Below are 20,397 nucleotides of genomic sequence, written 5' to 3' on the forward strand. Positions count from 1 at the left end.
GCGCTTCGTTCCCGAACGTCGTAAATCTTGCAACGAATCGCCTCCTTGTTTTTTATTCCTTTCGGTCTCCGCTCCCCTCCCCGGTCGGGTCTTTCGGCGCGTCGCGACGCGTCCCGCGGCCGAAAAAGGCTGGAACTCGGCAAAGTATCTCCCGGGTAAAGAGTATCGCATGCACGGTTTCCGGGGTAAATGCCCGGTGCTCGATGAATATTGCAGCAGCGTCTGCGGTGATACGCCGGATACCCGGCCAAACTCTGGCCCCGAACTTTGCGGATTCGAGGAATCTTTGTCCCCGCGAGGACGCGGGTCATCGATCGGATCGTTCTCCGTTTCGGCGGTTCGCTCCTGGCAAATCTATCCTCGGCGCGGTTTACCCGAGAGAGACTCTTTCCGGCGGGACTCGCGACGCGTCGCGAAAATCTCGGGAGCGGATCGAGGAACGATCGCGAGGCGTTCGTCCGTACGGGTTCCTAGGTTCCCGCGCGAAGCGTAGAAACGACGGGCCCGTATATCTCGGCGGTGGCTCGTCGAGCGTACCCACCGGGTTTCCAGGAACGATGTTTTGCCAGCGACCGGCTCCAGACTACATTCACTTTCGAGGGTTATCAGCGGCTCCCTTGGGAGAGGGTCGCTTTGTCCGGCGACTCCCATATTTCAAGGGAGCCCGGTGAAAAGCCCGTGTACCGAGGCGCGAGCTACGCGTTGTGTCGGCTCGGGCTGCGAGCGGCCATCCTCGGACACGGCGCGCCGTTGACAAATGTCGCCGGGACCGTTTCGATCTTGGCCCGAGTCGTCTCTTTCACGGAACGTTTCGCGCTGTCGTCGATCCTATTTTACTCCCCGTTCCCCTCCGTTCCCCTCCGTCCCGCCGGACGCGCGGGATTCCTCCCCAAGATCGATGGCGCTGCGCGACGCTCCAGCAAACTTTTATTTTACGCTCGTTTCGGCCGTACCGGCGACCGGACCGTTTTTAATTCCCAGAGCCGATCCTTATCGTTCCACGTCCCCTTCCGAATTTTCGCGCGGAGCAACCAAAGTACGCGTATATCTCGCCTAAACGCGAAAGAAAGACGAGAGAACGCGCGTATTTCGGAGGCAGTCGCGCGTAAATCGGCGATCCGTTCCAAAGCGTCGTTTCGATCGAACGGTCTCGCGGGTTATCGTCGTATTTCCGACGTCGTTCGCGAAGATCGACGCGGCTCGTAATTTCGTCGACGGAAGCGATATTTTTGCGAGACCGAAAATCGATACGCTCGAGCCCGATCTCTTCGTCGGTGAATTTTCCACGGGAAAATCGTTTGTCGCGAAACGCGCGAAATTATGCGTCGGTCTCGGTAGAGGAAAAAAAAAAGGCGTCGCTCGCACGGTCGGTCGTTGAAAATTTCGCGCGCGTTCCCGGTTTTCGTCGAGCGCGCGTTTCATTATCGGTCGAGGGCGGATTCGCGGAAAAATCAGCTTCCAGCGAACACGGAGCGTAGTCGTAATTTGGAATTTTCGGGGAAATTGTAACGACGAACAGTGGCGAACAGCGGCGAACAGCGGCGAATACCTGTGCCGCGATAAATATCCGAGCCCGGCGTGGCGCGGCGCGGCGCGGCGCGGCGCGGCGCGGCACTCTTCTCGCAGAAAATCATCGCTCGACCCCCGTTTATCTCTGTTTGTTCACGCACGGTCCGCGGAAAACTGGCGGTCGGCCGAGCCTGTTTTCGTTCCCGGTATAATTTATGCGGAATCGATAGTCGATTTGCCGGTACAAGAAATTTTTCGTCGCTCGACTCGACGCGTACGATTTATCGGCTTCGTCGGCCCCGTTGCTCGCGGTTTCGAGACCCGGCGAGCTTCGATCTCGACGCACCGATTTCCAGCGATATTTACCTTCCTCGCAAAAACCTGCGAACGAAACCGCTCTTGGCTCTGGTTCCTCGAACGATCGCGTCGCGATTAAATTTTATCGCGACGTTTGTTCCCATTTTCCTAATTCGAGTTAAACGGTACACTCGACCGTGCATCTTTTTCGATCCTCGCGAAAACGAGAAAATAACGTCGCGCGCGATCGAACTCGAAAGCTTCGGTCGGTTTTCTGCGATTTTTCAAATTTTCTTCCGATTCTCCGGGGATCGGGCTCGCGCGGTGAATAAATTGACAAAAAATTTCAGCGTTACGGGAATTTATCTCGGCCGTGAACAGCGGGAATCTGCTCGATTGGTAAAATTCGAGCCCGTCCCGATAAATCGTTAACAAGCCGTAATATTTATTTTCCAGCCCGTACGATTATTGTCTACGTCGGGACAGTTTATGGATACGCGCGGCGTTTGCATATAAATTAGGCGATTAACGGGCGAACGTCGATATCCGTGTCGATAACTTTGGCTTCGTTCGTTAACGACGCGAGCGCAACGTTGAGACGATAAAACAAAATAACGGGCGAACACCGGACGAATCGAGGACGCTTTTTGTTCGTCGCCGATTCTTTCGTCGTTCCCTTTACCGTTCCGGTCCGCCGTGAGTATCGGAACGCGTTCGTTTCGTGGGAAATCGTTCGAGGCGCGACCACGGTCGTTGGACGATTCGTCGCGCGGAACGTCCGTCGCGAACGTTTTTACGCGTTCGCGAGGAATTTCGGCGCGAAAGTCTCCGCGAAGCAGTGGCGCGAAATAACGCGCGAAGCTCCTACGAGTCGGGAAAGTTTGGAAAACCCGCGACACTCGACGCGAGACGGTCTCGTCCTCGGTTTATCTCTCTCGGCGCGGTCCCCGGAGAATCGCGGACTCGCTCGTTCCCGTTCCGACGCGATCGAAAAGTTTTCGGGCGTTGCCCGCCGCGGTGTTCAACGCGCTCGAAAAACCCACACCTTTCGACGAACTTGGTTTCACGTCGCACCTCGATTCTCGACTCGAATTCGCAGCGATGACGTCGCGGCTGTAAAAGTTGTTCGAGAAAAGATCGCCGATACGGGGATTCGCGACGGTTGCCGCGAACAGTGGCGCGATATCGTTCGCTGGCAATATACCGGGAAAAAGAACGACTCGAAATTACAAGGGTCGTCGGAGGGAAGCGCGTCGTCCGCTAAAACGTATCGCGTCGGAACAAGGTACAAATGAAACTCGCTGGCCGGGAGTTGGTAGGTAGGTAGGAGCGGGAAGAACGGGAGGAACGGGAGGAAGACGGGCAGAGGCGTTCGGACTCGCCGAGTTTCGACAGATTGCTCGTTCTCGGACCGTCTTCCGCACGGATGCCCGGAGAACCAACACCCGTCCTTGGAAGTTTAACGAGAGACGATCAAATTGCGCGACACCGCGCCGCACCGCGCCGCGCCGTACCGCGCCGCTCCGCGCTGGACCGGCACGGGTGTAGAATCGATTCTCGCGAGCGGCCTCGAATCGAGATTCGTTCGTTGGTTCGTTGGTTCGTTTCGCTCGTCAACGGCGCGAACGAACACACCGAGAGCGCGTTCCGAATGGGCGGACTGATTGCTCGCTTCGCAGATCGGACGATTTCTTCTTTTTGTTTTCTTTGTTTAATTTCGCGGCCGTTTCGCGCCCGGAAGTTTGCACAGGGGTATTTCTCCGGTCGGTAGTTCGAACGGCGGGACGTCTCGTCCCGGCGCGTCCTCTACGCAATTGCGGTACCGTTTCTCGCCGAGTCTTCCGATCGAACGTTGCATTCGTTCGGAGGTTCGTCGACGCGGTTCGCTGGTGCGTTTTTGCGCAACGCGCGGCCCCCGGAACGCGATACATCGAGCGGCCCACGCGAAATACACCGGACAAAAGCGCGAACGAGATAACCGGCCGCGCTCGTCCCCGTTGAATCGCTTATCGCCGTCGAAAGAAACGACCCGAATCGCGTTCGGACGAAGAAACGCGTTCCTCGCTTCCGTTCCCGGCGGCCACGCGCTACCGAGCGAACCGCTTCGATCGAATTCGGATCCGAGCTCGAATTAAATTCCGGACGCAACCGAGCGCGACCGAAGGGGTAATCGGTCGCGTCGAGACCAACGAAACGCGAAAGAGATCGATTCCGAATTGTTCTCTCCGCTTCGAGGACGAATCGAAGCTCGATCGATTCCTTTCTCCAACGTTCTCGGTGAACGTCCTCGCGAAAGGAAACTCGCGAAGGAAAGAGGCGCAAATATTCCAAGGAGCCGCCTCGATATCGTATCCTCGGACGCTCCTCGATAATTCGTCGAATATTTGTTCCCGCGCGAGCCGGGAACGCCGTCCACGGAATTCGACGAACGTCCCTTCCCTTTCTTCCTCCGACGATGGAAATATCTTTCGCGAGAAAGATTACGGCCGGTAAAGCGTCCACGCGTTCGGCCGCGTTTTCCCGCTCGTTCCGCGAAATATAGTATACGCGCGGTAGAGAGCGGAGGGTCCGTAAACGGCGCTAAATTCGCGCGGGACGCAATCGGGAGAGTTCGTTCTCGATGTTTGGGTAATCGGAGGCGTCGAGGCGAGGGTGGAATCGCGCGCGGGACGATCCGCGTGGACGCGGAGCCGTAAAAAAAATTCCACGGACGAATGGACGGAACGTTCGAAACAAGAAGGTCGAGGATTTTCGTTACCGGTTCTCCGATAACGTCGAGTAATTTCGTCGGAATCGCGAGCCGCGTTTTTCGGACGTCCGTCGCGTTATTCTCGAGGAATAAATTTTTATTTCGCCGGGCGACGCGTTCGTTTACCTTTATCGCCGGTAACGTTCGCGTTCGCGTTCGCTCGACCAACGTTTCCTCGTTTACCATTTCCGTTGGCGCCTGGTATATATTTCTCCGGCACCGCTCGCGCGAATATTTTCTTATTTTAACGTTACCCTCGCTTATCCCGTATTTCCGGCTTTTTTCCCGCGTCCGTGGATCTCGCGCTCGTGTTCGCGTTCGCGCGCGGTGTCGTTGTTTCGACTTCCAGCGCCGGTATTTCCTCGTTTTCTCGCGCTTCGTCCTCGCGTTTCGCCGCGCACGATCGCTAATCGACGTCGCCGCTAATTTCCAATTACGCGGCCCGTAAGGTTCCCGAAACGTTCGACCGTGTTCTCGAAAAACGTTCCTTTCCTCGCGGCCCGTTCCAACGCGGCGGAAACCCCGGCGGAGAATCTCGCTCGGCGGCGACGCGGTTCCGAGCGATCGTACGCAATTTTCTTCGCGATTTCCACGATTTCGCGGAATCTCGGGAATACGCGAAATCGGCCCCGAGCCCGTAGGATTTCGCAATTGGCCCGGAAAGGAGCGCGATGGGACAGCGATCCCGACGATTCGATCGACGATCCGCGATTCCACGGGAATCGAGCAACGACGCGGAACGTTTACGGCGACGAGGAGCGCGACAGCGAGATCGAAATCTCGTTAAAACGACCGAAAGGACGGCGACGTCCCGGCGTCTCGTCGCATTTTTCTTCCCGTTGTTCCGTTCGCGCGGACCGAATCGCGTCGCCGGCGAGGCGCGAGGAAACGCGTTAATTTTGCATCGAGCTCTCGGTAACCCAGCGCGACGCCTTTTCGAATTTATTCGAACCCGCGATCGGTCGAGCGGGCGGTCGATCGTTCCCGGTTTCGAGAGACACGATCGGAACCATCGTTTACCGCGCATCGGCGCGCAAAAGAACGCGAAATAGGAGTAGAATTGTTCGTGCGCTCGACGAGGTGCGTGGAATCTCTCAAAGGAGAACCCCGAGACGTCTCCGTCGCGTTCCCTCGAAGACCGAGCGCGAAGAGCTCATCGATTCGCGAAAGGTTCGCGCGAAGTATCGGTGGTGCACGGTCGGTCGCGCAACCGGGTCACGGGCCGTAACTCCGTTTTATCGGGGAACGAGACCGAATAATTTACAAGCTTCTAAAACATCGTCCCCTTGAAACATTCACGCGCGTAACCTCGAGGCACGCGCGAGCAACTCGGCAGGCCGCTCGCGTTTACCTTTACCGACGTTGCTCCCGTTCGAAGAGGTTCCAAGACGAGGGTAAAACCGCACGATCGCGATCGAAATGGCCCGATCGCCGCTCACGAGGAAGATTTCGAGCTTTTCCGCGGACGCGTTACGCGATACGTTGCACGGTACGGGTCGCATCGTTGGTTCGCGCGTTACACCGTGCACCGGCGCTCGCTCCGTGAACGCGACGCTCGCGTCGAATCGTTGCCAGCGTAGCTACGTAAACCGCGATAAGCGAGCGTGTAAACTGGAACCGTGTAAATCGTAATACGCGATTGTGTAAATTAATCGGGAATAATGCGAGCGACGCACGCATATTCGTGCGACCGTAGCTCGCTACGATTACGTCGTTACGCCACCGGGTTATTACAGTATCGGGTACAATCGCGCGGCCCGTATTGTCAACTGTGTCGATATTGTTAACGATACGCCGGAACTCGCGCGCGGACGGAGAGAGGGAGAATCGTTCTCGACGCGAGTGGCTCTGGACGCCGCGGTCGAAAACCGCGATTTCTCGATACGATCGCAATCCGCGTCGACGAAACGAAATTTTCGCGATTCTCGCGGTAACTCGGACAAAGTGTTCGCGAGTACTTGCGTCGGATGTTCGGAAAGGTGCGAGGTGCGCGAAACCTTCGAGCGAGGGCAAACTCGAAGAAATAGGTGAATCGAGAAACTGCCGACACCAGTGAGGGGGGCGGGAACGGAAAAATTGGAGAAGGACGCGGCGTTGAATTCGCGAGCGCGTCGGCGTCCGCGTTTTCGGGCCGACTCGAGTTTTCCCGGGGAACCGGCGCCGGTAGTCGTTTCAATTAACGGAACCAAAGTACGCGTAGTCGCGACTGTCGCGTCGGAAACTTCGCGGACGGGTATTCCGTTCGAGGTAGGAAGGGAGCGAGCGCGCAGGGAAATTGCGCCAGTTGAATTACGACCGCTCGGATCAAAGGGACGAACGCTGGAAAGAGGGGGAACGAACAAGGCCCGGGGGGTGGCGACGAGACGCGCTCGGCAAACAGCGAACGAGAACCCACCGACCGGGACGCGGAAACAAAAACGCGAGCTCGAATCGCCCCGGAGTTTCGCGGACCGACCGAGATCCTCCTCCGCGCTCTCGAGACCGATATCGCACCGGTTCGACGCGTCGCAGACGTCTCGAGGAACACTGTGTTTCGGCCGTGTTCGCAAATCGCGCGAGCGTCGAGACGGCGCAACGCCCGCGATCCGATATCGACAACGATCCTCGAAACGCAACGGAACCCGCGTCCTCGTCCCTTCTTCCGGTAATTGGATCGCCGGCCGACAGAGCCACGAGAGATACGAGAACCGAGAAAAAAATGAAACACCGACGGCCCGCGACGAGAGGGCACCGAAAATCCTACCGTACGAAAATACAAGGAGAAGCTCGAACTTCCGGAAGGGTAAGCCGCGCGTTTTGCGTTACCGGCGACGTAATTTCCAACGAAATTGTCGGTGACACCGACCGAGAGGGACCGGCCGGAGAACGGGCCGAGGGGAGGACCACGTCGGCGAGTCAACGGGGAAAAGAAACTTTTCCAACGAACGCGGAACGAACACGCGCGTCAAAGCGCGGTGGTTGCTCCTCTCCGAAACACCGAGTTCGTTCCACGACGAGTCCCGCCGAATCGCGTTCGTCGCCGCGATCGCCTCGCGATACCGTTCGCGGGAACGAACCACGCGCCGAGGGACGAAAAAGTTTACGCGCTGGGAACCAATTCGAGAACCCACCGGTCCCCGTTCCTCCCGGAAAACCTCGAGAGATCGCCGCCTCGTTCGACCGAGAAAAATAAGCGGAAATTTTTTTTCGCGCCGAGCGAGAACCGAACCACCCAACGGACAAACGGACCAGCACGCCTCGCGTAAGCGTACCAACGCGAGTAAGTAAAAGGACGAGGAGGGAACCGGCAAATGAGGCAGCGACCGACAAATATGGGAACGACGCGTGCGAGCGAGCGAGCGAATTTCCATACGTAAACAAGCGTAAAAACGAGAGAGAGAGAGAGAGAGAGAGAGAGAGAGAAAGAGGCAGAGAGACGAGACGAGAGGGCGAATCGAGTTTAAATTATCGAGGGTGAGTGCGAGTAAACGAGAGAGGGAGCGGTTTTCATCGCGAAGCACCGTAAATGGGAACGCAAATATTGGAGATAAACGCGCGAAAGCGTTGAACGAACGCCAGACTATTCGGCGGGTAGCGCGATTTGTCATTTTGTTTTTTGCGCGCACTCGTTAATTCGAGAGCCGGAGATCGCATCGGGGATGAAAAATTAAAAATTATTCGCGGTCAACGTTGTCGTTATCCGAGCCACGATTCCGACACGCGCAATTTCGCGTATCGCCGCGACGCGCGACCGTTCGATATCGGCACGGTCTCCGAACGCGATCAGAAGCCCCGATTCGACGTGCGGAAAATCGCGCGCTCGAAAACGTTACAAGATTTACGGGGATCGCTCGCCGATCGAAACCGTCCAGGAGACGATCCTCGCGATCGAGTTTCGGAAAAATTCCGGATATTTTTCTCCTTGACCGGCAACGCGCGCGCTAAAAATACTCTCTCCGGGAAGTAGCCGACGAAACGCTTTTAATTCGACCCCCGCGCAGGCTTATCGCCTCGAGAAGAGCGTGTCGGATAATTTACGTCGGCTCGGACGACTTTATCGGAGACGAACGGACGGTTTCTTCGTTTGCATCGAAATCGGTCCGCCTATAAATATACGCGATTTTGTAGATCGTAACGCGTCCGATTAGCCGGAAAACACGAGCGAGTTCCGTGCCGTAAATTTCGAACAGGCGCGAACCGCTTCTGCTCACCGAGAACGTTCAACGAGTGCCCCGAAACCGGATTCCCGCCTTTTTCCCGGCCACCTACCCGAACGCTTCGCTCTTCGACCTCGTTAACAACGGCTAATCGCGGATCGCGGATTTATCTTTAGCGCGCGAAACCCACCGTCTTGACTTTCTCGGTTCGATACCGGCGTCGCGCGTTTTAATTTTCTCGCGGCCTCTCGCGCGCACTCGTTCCTGAAACTTTCCTACTTTGACCACCGAACCGGTCCTTCGATTCTATTTTGAAGGAATTCTTCGATGTTTGTTCGCAACTTTTCGAACTCCTCCGTTGTTCGTCTCCTGGTTGTCGTTTCGTGGTAGTTTGATCTTGGGGAATACTGCGCGAGCGGAGAGGACTCGCGAGTCGAGTTCCAAAAAGTTTCGCACCAGGTAACGGCGAACGCGAAGGTAAAGGTTCGCGAGCCAGGTGGGACGCTCGACGGAGAACGAGGGGGCAAATCGAGACGCGAACCGATCGAAGTGGAAATCGATCGGTACCGAGAGAAAAAGAGGTTCCGATCGAGGAGTGGCCGTCTCGACGCCTGTTTCGCCGTATCGAAACATTCGAGGGAAACGACTCGCGAGTCCTCGAGAATCTCGATAAACGCGTCACCGAGGATACCGAGACCGGGCGCGTTCCTCTCGAAAGGAGCGTAAACCCGCGTCGACCGGATCCTCGCCGGGTAAACGGTGCCACCGGCCAACGATCGCGGCTCTCCTCCCCGTTGATCGTTCTCGCGCGACTCGATCGTCCGTTTTACGGACCATCGAGACCCGATAAAGGGGAAGAGTCGGTCGACGCGAGCGGAAAGTTCGTTACCGGACGATAACCGCGTTCGAATCCGTCCCGAGCACCGGCGCCCGGATCACCGTACAACGAACAAACGATACGGTTCGCTAACGAGAGGACGAACACCGCCCGTGGGAAACGGTTACCGACCTACTCCGGAATTAACCGCGCGGTAATCGTCGTCGTCGTCGCGAACATCGGGGAGAGAGGGTTACCGACGAAAATTTCCGCGGTACTCGCGAGCCGAGTTTCGTGGAATCTGTCGGAGAGCCGGTCGCTGGAACGGGAAGGTGTACGGCACCGTTTCGAAAGTACCGCGAGTTACACCGGAAAATCGTTCTCCGCGCGCAAAAGATCCGCTTTCGAACAAACTATAGAATTTCGCGGCGCGGTGCGTCGCGTCGAATCTCGTTTGGTTTCTCTCGGCGCGGAGGTTCTCGCGTAATCCTATAAAGTATCCGGCGGTCCGGTTCGAAAGCAGGCGCACGGAAATAACGAAATAACCACGGAACTCGATCGATTTCGGCTTTCGACGGCCACCGGCGAGATCCGTCCTCGTTTCGTATTCGGCTTTTGTTCGCCGCTCGGGAGTTATTCGAGGTCCTTTGTCGTTCGATGTTTTACGGTGCACGCGATACGCGCTCGCGTGCCCGATCCTTCCGCGGCGTTCCGTTCCCCGCGTTCGCCCCTTCCGTCCTTTTCGACCCGTGTCGAAAGATTCGCGCGAAAGCGAAATTCGAGCGGAACGGAGAAGCGCTGGGTGTTTCCACGGTGGTTCGAGATATCGCGATGCGCGATCGCACCGAACGCGTTCTTCGACCCTCTCGGTCGAAGCTCGGAAAAATGTTTCCGCGTTCGAGGAAAGAGGCGCGATGTCGGTGGCACTCGGTGGCGTTGCTCGCGATCCCTATCCCGGCCTCCGACCCGGTTCGCCTTTGTTTCGCGGGCTCGGAACGCACCGCCCTTTGTCCTCCGCTCCGGCGATACCCGATTTTCTTCTTTTTCCGCGAATCCCGGCGCCGCTCTGTCGTCGAAATATCTACGATTCGCGAGGGAAACCGCCGGGAGAAAACCTCTTGCCCGCGGTCCGTGATCGACGACGGCCGGCTTTCCTCGGGTCCCTCCTTCGTTCGAGCGCGTTTCTCGCGGAACGCGAGATTCGACGAATCCTTTTCGCAACGAACCGCGTTTCCGTGGTCGCGAGAACGATTCCTACGAACGATCGACCGCTCGAGCTCGAAGACAACGCATTCGCGAGACCTACCTCCTCCGTCTTTCAACCAAGGCTGCTCGAGTTGTCTGCGAACGCTCCGGGACCCTGCGAACAAAAAACGTCCAGGAATTAATTTTCCACTCCGTCGGTCGAGGACCACCGCTTCCCCCCCGAGTCGCGAGATTTCCTCGATCGCTTCGGTATCCCGGTGAATTCGACGGGGAACGAAATTACGAATTCACCGCCACGGGAGGCGTCTTTGTTTCGCGGAAAATTCGCGCGGGCGTGGATTCCGAGAGCGGGAGGATCGTTATCCGGTCGCAACGGTCGACGCCAACGACCGACCACCGACCGACCAATTTTATCGATCTCCGACGTCCACGACCCCGCCGGAGAGAGAAAAACGACTATACCGTCGGTTCGGGTTCCCGACTTCCGGTCCCCGTGGACACCGCCGCGAGTCGAGTCGGTAATTATTACGAATCGCGATAATTCGCGGCTCTCGGTGGTCCGCGTTCTCTCGAGGCTGGAGGTAGCCGGCAGTTTTGTTTCGTCGATCGTTCTCCTTTCGCGAACAATGGGGATTCGCGAGGCTCTCGGAGGTAGAGCGCGGTCCGTTTTCCAGGCCGGAGCCGATTCGGCCGGCTCTCGGAAACGTTCCATCGGCGTTTTCGCCCGGTCCCGGTTGCCGGGCGCTCGTCGAAAAGAAACGCGCTCGGTACGCGCGGCGAGCAAACGGTGGCAAAACCGAGCCTCGTGTCCGCCATCCGCGAAACGAGCCACTTTAATTTCGCGAGCGAACGAGCCCGCCCAACGTTCGTCCTACCGAAGAAAATGCTCCCAATTCCGCGCGTCTCGGCCCGGACAAAGCCAAGAAAGAGGGGAGTCCCACCGAAGAAAGAAAAAGCTCGGGGAAAATTTTAATTTTCTCCGGAAATATGGCGGAAACAAAGAGACCGGAACGGGAGAGTCACAATTAGCGAAACAACGCGTGCAAGGAATGCCACCGCCGGGGGCGGTCCGCCTCTGCTTTCCGAGCCGCGCGAAAAAAAGGGTCGAGTTTCCTTTGCCGCGGCGCCCTCTCTCGGATCCCTCGGAGCTCCTCCGGCCGCCAGTCGCGACTTTCTCGGTTATCCGTTATTTTCCTTCGAAAGGACGGAAAAACCCTCGAGGAAGTTTGCTCCGTTTACCTTGACCCGACGCGACCGCGAACAGGAACGCGAACAGGAACGCGAACGCGGAACGCGTTCCCGTTTTCGCCTCCGTCTCGCCGAGAAGACGAACGACTACCGCCCGGAACGAAGGAGGCGGAGAGGACCGCGCTCCGGGCGAAAAGTATCGACGGCCGCGTCTCCGTCGAAACGTTCGTTCGCTCGTTCGTTCGTCGTATTCTCGAGTCTCGAAAAAAGTTTTCCGTTCGGACGCGAGTACGGTACCGCGAGAAACCGGTTCTGTCGTTCGCACGCGCGCACGAGTTCCGTTTTGACGCAACGTTAACTCCTTCCCGGCGCTACATCGCGTCAAAGTTTTTTTCAACCGTACGGGGCGAGCGAGACTCGTTCGTCGACGGGAACGGTTCTCGCGGAGGTTTCCAGCGGCAACCGTCCGGAAACGACGCGGAATAAAAATCTCTCCCGGCTTCGAGCCAATACCCGGCTCGAAGGGAAACCTTCCCGGAAAATCGGCTCACCGCGTATACGACTTCTTCCGGTCGGCGCGGTGCGGCGCGCGGCAAGATCAACGTCGAGTTTCGGGGAAACGAGACGAATCGGTTCGATTCGTCGACATCCGTTCCACGCGCGGACGTTTAACCCGCGTACGCAACGTCGCGGACAAACCCTCTCGATCCGCGCGGACTTTTTTCGGCTCGTACATCGGACCGGCCCTCGACTCTCGTCCCGGTGTTTTTCGCGTTTACAGCCCGTGCACGTGCCGCCGCCGCCGCGTATTTATCGAACGATACGAAAGAACAATGCCAACGTTGCGCGAGACTCGACGTCGCTCGAAACGTTTCGCGTTTCGTACACGTTTTCGACCTCGACGTTCCCAGCGTTTCGGCGCTCGTGCCCTCTTCGCGTCCGTAATACGCTCGTAACGTCGATTTTCTCTCGATCGAGCCAGCGGGCGAGAATTTACAGCGACTCGTGGAAACCGTTCGAGAAACGGCCGGAATTACAAACCAACGAGACGAGCAACGTTTTTTATTCGGAAAGAGTTTCCGACGAGAACGTTTCGACCGAACCGATAAAAATTTAACCGTCCCGCTGAACGAACCTCGCGAATAAATCGTTGCGCGTTGGTTTCGTTCCTCGAGCTTTACTCCGACGAAACTCCGTCCGTCTCTGGTTGTACGACAACGGTAACAGTCCACGGTAACGAGATCGCGCGCGTTTCACCGCCGAGTCGGACGAAGCTGGAAAACGCGGTCGATCGCGTTCGAAAAGCACCGCGAAATTGAATAAAGCTGAAGAGCGGTTTGGAATACGCTTTGAACTGTATTCGCGCGTCGCGCAATGGCTTAATTTTCACGAGTAACGGGATCGGAGGTTCGAGTTTGCCGCGATTTCCAATCGGGGGAGCGACTTTGAACGTTCAGGGTGTTTCGCAGCGACGATAGCAACGCCTACCGATGCTTCATCGGTTCGGTCCGGCGGTTCTCGACGAGATTGGCGGCGTTCTCGATTTTCGTCCTCGGTGGGAGAATTCGCTCGAAAACCCTTTGTTCCCGAAAGGGAAAGAAATCGCGCGCTCCCGTCTTCGAGGGGAAATTCGAGCGATTCGCGTTCGCTCGGGAGTTCCGCGAGCGAATTAAACTCGCGCGAAGCATCGCGGCGACACCGACGATTACGGGAGAGAACGAGGAGAGTAATGGCAACGAACGGTCGGCAAACGCACGCGTTCGGGATCGAGGGAACGGGGTAAAACACCGTGCAGGCAGAGCCTCGGTTCGCGCGTAAGCGTTTAATCACACTTTCGCGTACGCAGCGCGTCGCGGCCAAACAGCAACCCCGCCGCTCTGCCACCCCCCATTTTTCAGCTCGTACATCACGTCGGAGCGTCCCCTTTTTCTACATTTGCAGCGTCAGGTACACGCGTGTACCTACGCGCGATCGCGTTGAATATGCAACGAGAGAACGCGGCCCGCTCGAGAACCGAGCGTTTTCCACCCTACCGGAGCCGCTCCTCGCCGGGACTCGCGTGTCCCCGTCGAATCGACGATACGGACGACCAAAGATTCCGATATCCGAGCTCGCGGAACGATCCTTTCCGAGGGAAAAACTGCGCGCGGATTCGATTCCGGTTGCGCGGCTCGTTCTCCTGGCCAACCGACTCCCTCGAGGTTACGATCTCGCGCCGTTTCTTCGAACGACCGCTTCCCTTATCGCCGTAACTGCGCCTAATACGGTACTTTCTTTCGTCGGGCGACAATTTCCCTCTCTCGTTGCGCCGCCAACGAGAGAACTCATCCCCACGGTTCCCTCGGAGCTCGAGCGTTATCTTCGACGCGCGAACCTCCAACGTAAGGGCGAAACTTTCACGGTTTTCCGCGCTCGATGATCCACGAGGCAACCGAGAATCCGAAAAAAGTGTTCCGTTTCAAAGCGATTCCGCGTTTGCAACGGCTCGCGAGCCTCGGAGACTCCTTCCCCGTCGATGGTGAACGGTTGCCGGAATCTCGAGGGAAAACTACGCTCGGGAACGCCGGGAACGCCTGGAACGCCAGTTTACGACCGACTCGGACCAAATTTCCGCGACCCGAAACGACCCAACGCGAACGAAAGAACAAAAGGTTTCGGCGATCGACTTCTCCGCGAGCGGCGGAGCGCGCTTCGAGGTAATTCGAATTTATGGCCCGATTCCGCGCGGAATTCCCCCCACCGAGATATTCCCGTTTCCGTCGAGACGTCTACGGTACTTTTCGACGCGCGAACACCATCTTCTCCTGTGAATTCCGAATCCTGGGTGGAAAGGAATCGGTCGTGCCTCCGAGAGCGCGAGAAATAAGAACCGCGAGGGACGGATTTACGTTCGTTGGCGAAATTTATCGGCGAAATTGTACCGAGACGACCGTAAACGTTCTCTCGAACGACGGGACTCGAAAGCGTTCGCGCAACTCTTTTTTCCTCCTGGGTCCCGCGCGTGTCGTTACGAGCCGAGTTATCTTCGCTTCCGGTACTCCGAAGTACTCGCGCGCCCGTCGAACGTAAAACTGCTTCGAAATCGAAACAACGTCGCCTCGATTCGCGTTATCGAATTCGTTCATACGCGAGGCCTCGTTGCGCTCAGAATTCGAATTACGAGGACACCTTCTCGATGCGATAGAGTACTCCGGGGATGGATCGAGAAGATCGAAACGAGATTATCGCGGCGCGTTATCGCGTTCGTTCGTACGTTGGATCGCGAGAACGCCTTCCGAGGTTTATCGCAAAGAAAATCGAGAAGAGACACCGTGGCGGACTTTCGACGAGGCTATCCATCGTTCTCGGCGTGGGCCTGCAATTGGTCGAGGTAAGCGACCGCCGTGACCGAGAAGAGGAACGCAAGTATCGGTCCATTGGTCGCCCACGCTCGAAGGACGACCCGAAGATGGAGCGAAAGAACAAGCGGTAAAACCAAGTGTTACCATTCGATAAAAATTCGTATCTATTCTCGCTCTTTGACCCGCATCTACGCCCATCCTGAAGACTCCAAAATGCGTCTTTCCATCCGAGACGGAACACCTGTCCCTTGACACCCTCGTCCCTTCTCCTGTCCTTTCGATGCACTTCCCGACTACGAAACGAGCGTTTTCTCCGAACTCTCGGAATAGAAGCCCTCTTCGGCGTATCGACGACTCGAGGAAAAATGACGGACCAACGGACGGCCCCCCGAAGAGCCGACCTTTCGAAAAGCGTTCGAGAAACTCGATGTTTCACCGACCCTCGTACCCTGCGATCCAATTTCGAACGTTCTCGAGCAGCTATCGTCGCACGAGTTACGAACTAACCGTGCATTCGATACCGCGTCTTGGGCGATTCTCGGAAGACGATCGATCGAGGATCGATTCGTTGTTCGAGTTCACGGTCGACGATCCCGAATCGCCGTAGTCGAATATCCCGCGAATGTCCGATTTTCGATGTTCGAGCGGCGCGCGAAATGTTCGAACTCTGTTCGTCGAGTACTCGAAACGTTCGACGAGAGGCTCGTTACGCGTCCAAGTATCGTATAATGCGTCGAAACGATTTCCATGCTCTGGCAACGCGACGCGACGGTTCGACGTTATCCTAAATGGAGGGCCCAGATTGCACGATAAATGGCCACGCGCGCGAACCGTGCGAGCCCGAACATCGCCGACAACGACGAAGACGAAAAACATCGAAAGCCCGTACAGAGATTGGCTTCGAAACGAAAACAAACACCGATACGCGCTTCCCCCTACCGCGGTTCCGAGTTTCGACCGAAAATCTCGTCGAACGAGGAGGTGTACCAAACGACGCGTAATCGTATTCGACCGGACTCTTGCTTGTTGGAACGTCTCTCGAGATGCGTTTCCATTTTTCGAGAAGCGTTCCCCTTTTTGTCCTCCTTGCTCACGGATTCGAGCGAATACGCCGAAAAATCGAGCAACGAGGGAATTTCCGGGAGCGAGTCGCGCCGTAAAACGAAAAGAGCTTCGTTTGGCCGATTATCGGCAAACCGTAAACGATTACGCGCGTGGACGTCGCGTGTACGGCCGTGCCCGGAATTTCGCGAACCCGGTGCGTTTAACCCTCCGGCAAAATCGATGAAACAACGCCGCGCCGAACCGTGGAAACCGCGGTCATCGCGCAACGGGATTCTTCCTCGAAGAATCCTCTTCGATGAGGAACCTCGAGCGCGCGCAGCGTTAATCTCGTTGCCGCGCGCGATAAATCGCGTTCCGTTTACGCGATGATCCTCGCTTTCGACGCGGGATTTTCTACTCGAATTCGCGACGCGCAATCGTCCCCGCCAAGCTTCGACTCGAACGTAAAAAATCTTTGCGCTTCGTATTCTTCCGACGTATCCTCGCGACAGTTTCGTCGATCGATCGGCAAAGGTCACCCGATGGAAACGCGTTCGAACGCGACCCTGTCGAGAACTCTTTCGAACGGACGTAACGAACAACGTAAAAAATGTTGTGCCGCGTTACGGGCGATTTTTCGTCGAGGAACGGGATTGGTCGGTTCGAACCGCGAGGTGCCTCGGAGTCGTCCGGGTGATCGAAACTTTCGAGTCGAGCGAAACCCGAAGGCCAAGAACACGGTCGTTCCATTATCCCCGTTTTTCCGTGTCCGGGATCGCCCGTATCCCCGACTTCGTGGATATTTGTCGCCGACCGCTTATCGTTGCCACGGAACGTAAACGCAAATTCTCAGAAACGTTCCCTCGTACGATTTTTCTCCGATCGAGACCATCGCGCGGGTATTGAGAAAATCGAACACCCTTGGACCCGCATCGCGCGTCTACGAGCCCCGTGCTCGGCTACGGTCCTCACGTTTCTCTTTAATCTTTCCGAACCGTGTAAACTCCGCAACGACGAGTTATTAATTCGAACCCTCGTCTCGTCCCATCTTCTCGACGTTGGCTCCTTGCTACGCCCGAGGGTGCGCGGACCGAGTTCTCGAGCCACGTTTCTTTGAAACTCGATAGACCTGTATCCGTAATACGTCGGAATCGCGACGATTGCCGCGCGAACTTGCGAACAATCTCATCCATCTTTACGTTGCGTTCAAATTTTCCGCGCCAAAGAAATCGTTCGGATCCAAGGAGCTTTTACACGATACACTATCGGACCTCCTTCGACACTGCGCGCATTCTGCAAAAGCTCTTTCTTGCCCGCATCGACTATCGTTATCGTTCTGTACTTTGTTTCGAGTTCGTTGGAACTTGTTCAATTTTACCATTGTTCCCGATTCGTCGTATCCAACGCGTTTCCCTTTAAACGCGTTTCGCGGGAGATAATACGCTTCGCGTACGATCTATCGTTACCGTTGTGCACGAGCGCGTTCAACGTTCTCGGTTTTGCACTTATTATCGCTGTAACGTTACCGAGCGTGCGTTCGCATTGTATTTTCCTCCCTTTTGGTTACGTTTGTTGCGTAAAATTCGAAGGAAGAGTCGAGGTGTTTTCCCGCGGGACGTTCTCGGTTACGAGGAACGCGATAACCGTTTCGGCGTGGCGGTTTTCACGCGCGACTTCGCATTTTCCGATGGTTTCGGTTTTCGAGGGTCCGTCGAGAGTTTCCCGGCCACGGGTCGAACCATCGATCGATTTTTCCCGCGCGTAGGGCTCTTCCGGTTAAAAGTCGTCCGCGCGGAGGAATACGTTTCGGAGATCGTATCGATCGCCGAGACCTAGGTTTCGCAGAGGCAAGGGTCCCGAGGCGCGATCGATCGGCCAGTCCCGCGAACTCGGTACGGAAATGGCCACCGTTCGAATCTCGTCCGATGAAAATCGAGGGAACCGTGATCCGTTGGGAGGACGAGTAGGGGTGGTGGTCGCGCGTCGACGGACCGCGATACGCGAGGCGTTTCACCCCTCGATGTCTTTCGATGGAATTCGTCGGATCGTTCGTTCGTTCGCCGCGGAGGACCCTCGAAATTGAACCAGAACGCCGGAACCCGAGGGGCGAAACGCAACCTTTCCCGCTCGGCGAGGAATTCGATCCCGCTGCCGCTCGAGATCGCGACCACCGGTCCCCCGTCTTCCGTCTTCCGTCTTCCGTCTTTCGTCCCTTCACGGTTACGCGCCCTTCGCCACGTTTCTCTCGTTTCCCTCGTTTCCCTGGTTTCCCTCGGCTCCGTAACGAGGGAACGCGACCGCTAAGGAGGCGTTTCTCGATTACTCGCTCGCTACCTGCATCTTTCGGGGACAATCGATGGACGAAGGGACGGGCGCGAGGCGAGCTCTCCCTTTGATCTCGAATCTCGTTCCTCGGAGGGTTGCCCGAATTTCGTTCCTCGAGAATCTCGGAAATTTTTTGCATTTTCTTTGTTCGTCCGGTGTTCTTTGGGTTTTGTTTCGCGTTCCCTTTTTAAACACGAGCACGGCTCCCGTGTTTGCTTTCTTTCGAGTCGCGGAATTTCTCGCGCTCCTTTACCGATGAATTTACGACTTTCTCGCCATTTCCAACCTTTCCGCTCCCTTTTTCTCGCGAATCCCCGCGTTTCCCGCCTTTGACGTGCAAATTTCGCGTATTTTTCCGCGCGCGTTCATCAACGTCCGCGTTTCTTTCATTTTCCATAGAGTTTCGTCCACTTTTTTTCGCTTCCGCCAAGAAAACCTCGGCCACGGCCACCGAGGCAACGACCAACGTACCGTATCGTTTCGAGATTTTGCGCGCGCCTCGTTTCGCCGATAAGATGCCTTCGGAACAACCGAGACGTTTCTCTTAGAACGCGACGAAATCTACGATCGCGATCTCTCTTGGCACAGTTTGCGAAACTACAATTTACCGTGCCCAATTCGCGTGCCTCGCGTCTTCTTTCCGGAGCGACCTTTGAAATTGATCGCTGGTATTCGTATCGCGCTCGATCCCTCGTACATCGATTTGCCACGGGCAAAGGGTCTTAAATATTCCCAACGATGATAAACTCTCGCGTCACCGAACCTCGAGAATATGACCACCGAACAAGAAAAAAAAAAAAAAAAAAAAAAAAACAATTCGAGCCGAGTATTCCACCGAGAAAACCGTCGAACGAATTTCCGTATTTCTCTCGACGGCGTTCGCAAATTATAATTAACCGTCTCCGTATTTCCACGGTCGGGAGCAAGCCTCCGATCGGGCTAATGGATTTCGTCGGTCCGGATCGAATAACCCGGCCGCGAACATCGAATGCACGCGAACGATATTAAGTTCTTAATATTCGAAATCAGACTTCGGGCTGCAACTACCTCTCGACTGCAGCTCTCGAACGTTAAATCCCGCGCGGAGATTGCGCGAGACCGGGACAAGTCTCGAGATTTCCAACGAAAGTTACACATACAGCAAGATGTAGTTTTAGTCGCAGACTACGCGACTCGGCGACGTTTCCAGCGATATTCCGGTTTCGTTGACGAATTTAGCTTCGCAGCGCCGCGGTGGCTCCAATCTCTCGCTCTCTCTTTCTCTCTTTCTCTCTCTCGGTCGGCTCTCGGCAAGTATTTTCTTCCACAACCCGGACGGGGTTTCGTTGGAGCGGTTTTTCCCTCTTTCTAATTCTGGCCAATTGGCCTCGAATCGACCCGAGCGCGGCTCTCGGACTCGTTTCTCTTTTTTAACCGTATGTTACGCGATTAACGGGACGAGGGTGAACCCAGGATCAGCGGGAAGCCGGAGATAAGGCTCTTGAAATTTTTTCAAGGAGTACAAACGCGTTTTAAATCGCGCGAGTTATTCCCCTCGGGGAACCGAACGTTTCGTTCGATCTCTCGGTTCGGTTCGTTTCTCTCGGAGCGAAATCGTGACCGTTGCTCTTCGATCTCGGAGCCGAGCTCGATCGTCCCTCGCGCCGAAACGGCTCGTCTGGCTTCTCCGTGCGCGGGCGACTCTTCAATTGCGAAAAATATCGAAAAACGTTCCATTGTTTCCGGAGGAGAAACGCTCGACGCGCGAAACGTCTCTTGGCTACGCAGAGGGCTCCGGGCAGCTTT

General features: G+C 56.2%; 1 protein-coding gene across 11 annotated transcripts in view; it reads right to left on the reverse strand.

Annotated features, from left to right (window-relative positions):
* Positions 1–20,397, reverse strand: part of Ph4alphaefb (prolyl 4-hydroxylase subunit alpha-1) — a 243,083-nt gene that overhangs the window by 103,191 nt on the left and 119,495 nt on the right. For all 11 annotated transcript variants that reach the window (XR_012991544.1, XR_012991543.1, XM_076307699.1 and 8 more), the window contains one exon: positions 10,815–10,868. Coding sequence is in view for 3 of the 11 variants with exons in the window: in XM_076307699.1 (XP_076163814.1) it covers positions 10,815–10,868 (54 nt within the window). In the remaining 8 variants the exon portion in view is untranslated. The remainder of the gene's footprint in view (positions 1–10,814; positions 10,869–20,397) is intronic.

Source organism: Ptiloglossa arizonensis, chromosome 3 (assembly GCF_051014685.1).
Source record: "Ptiloglossa arizonensis isolate GNS036 chromosome 3, iyPtiAriz1_principal, whole genome shotgun sequence".
Classification (NCBI taxonomy): domain Eukaryota; kingdom Metazoa; phylum Arthropoda; class Insecta; order Hymenoptera; family Colletidae; genus Ptiloglossa; species Ptiloglossa arizonensis.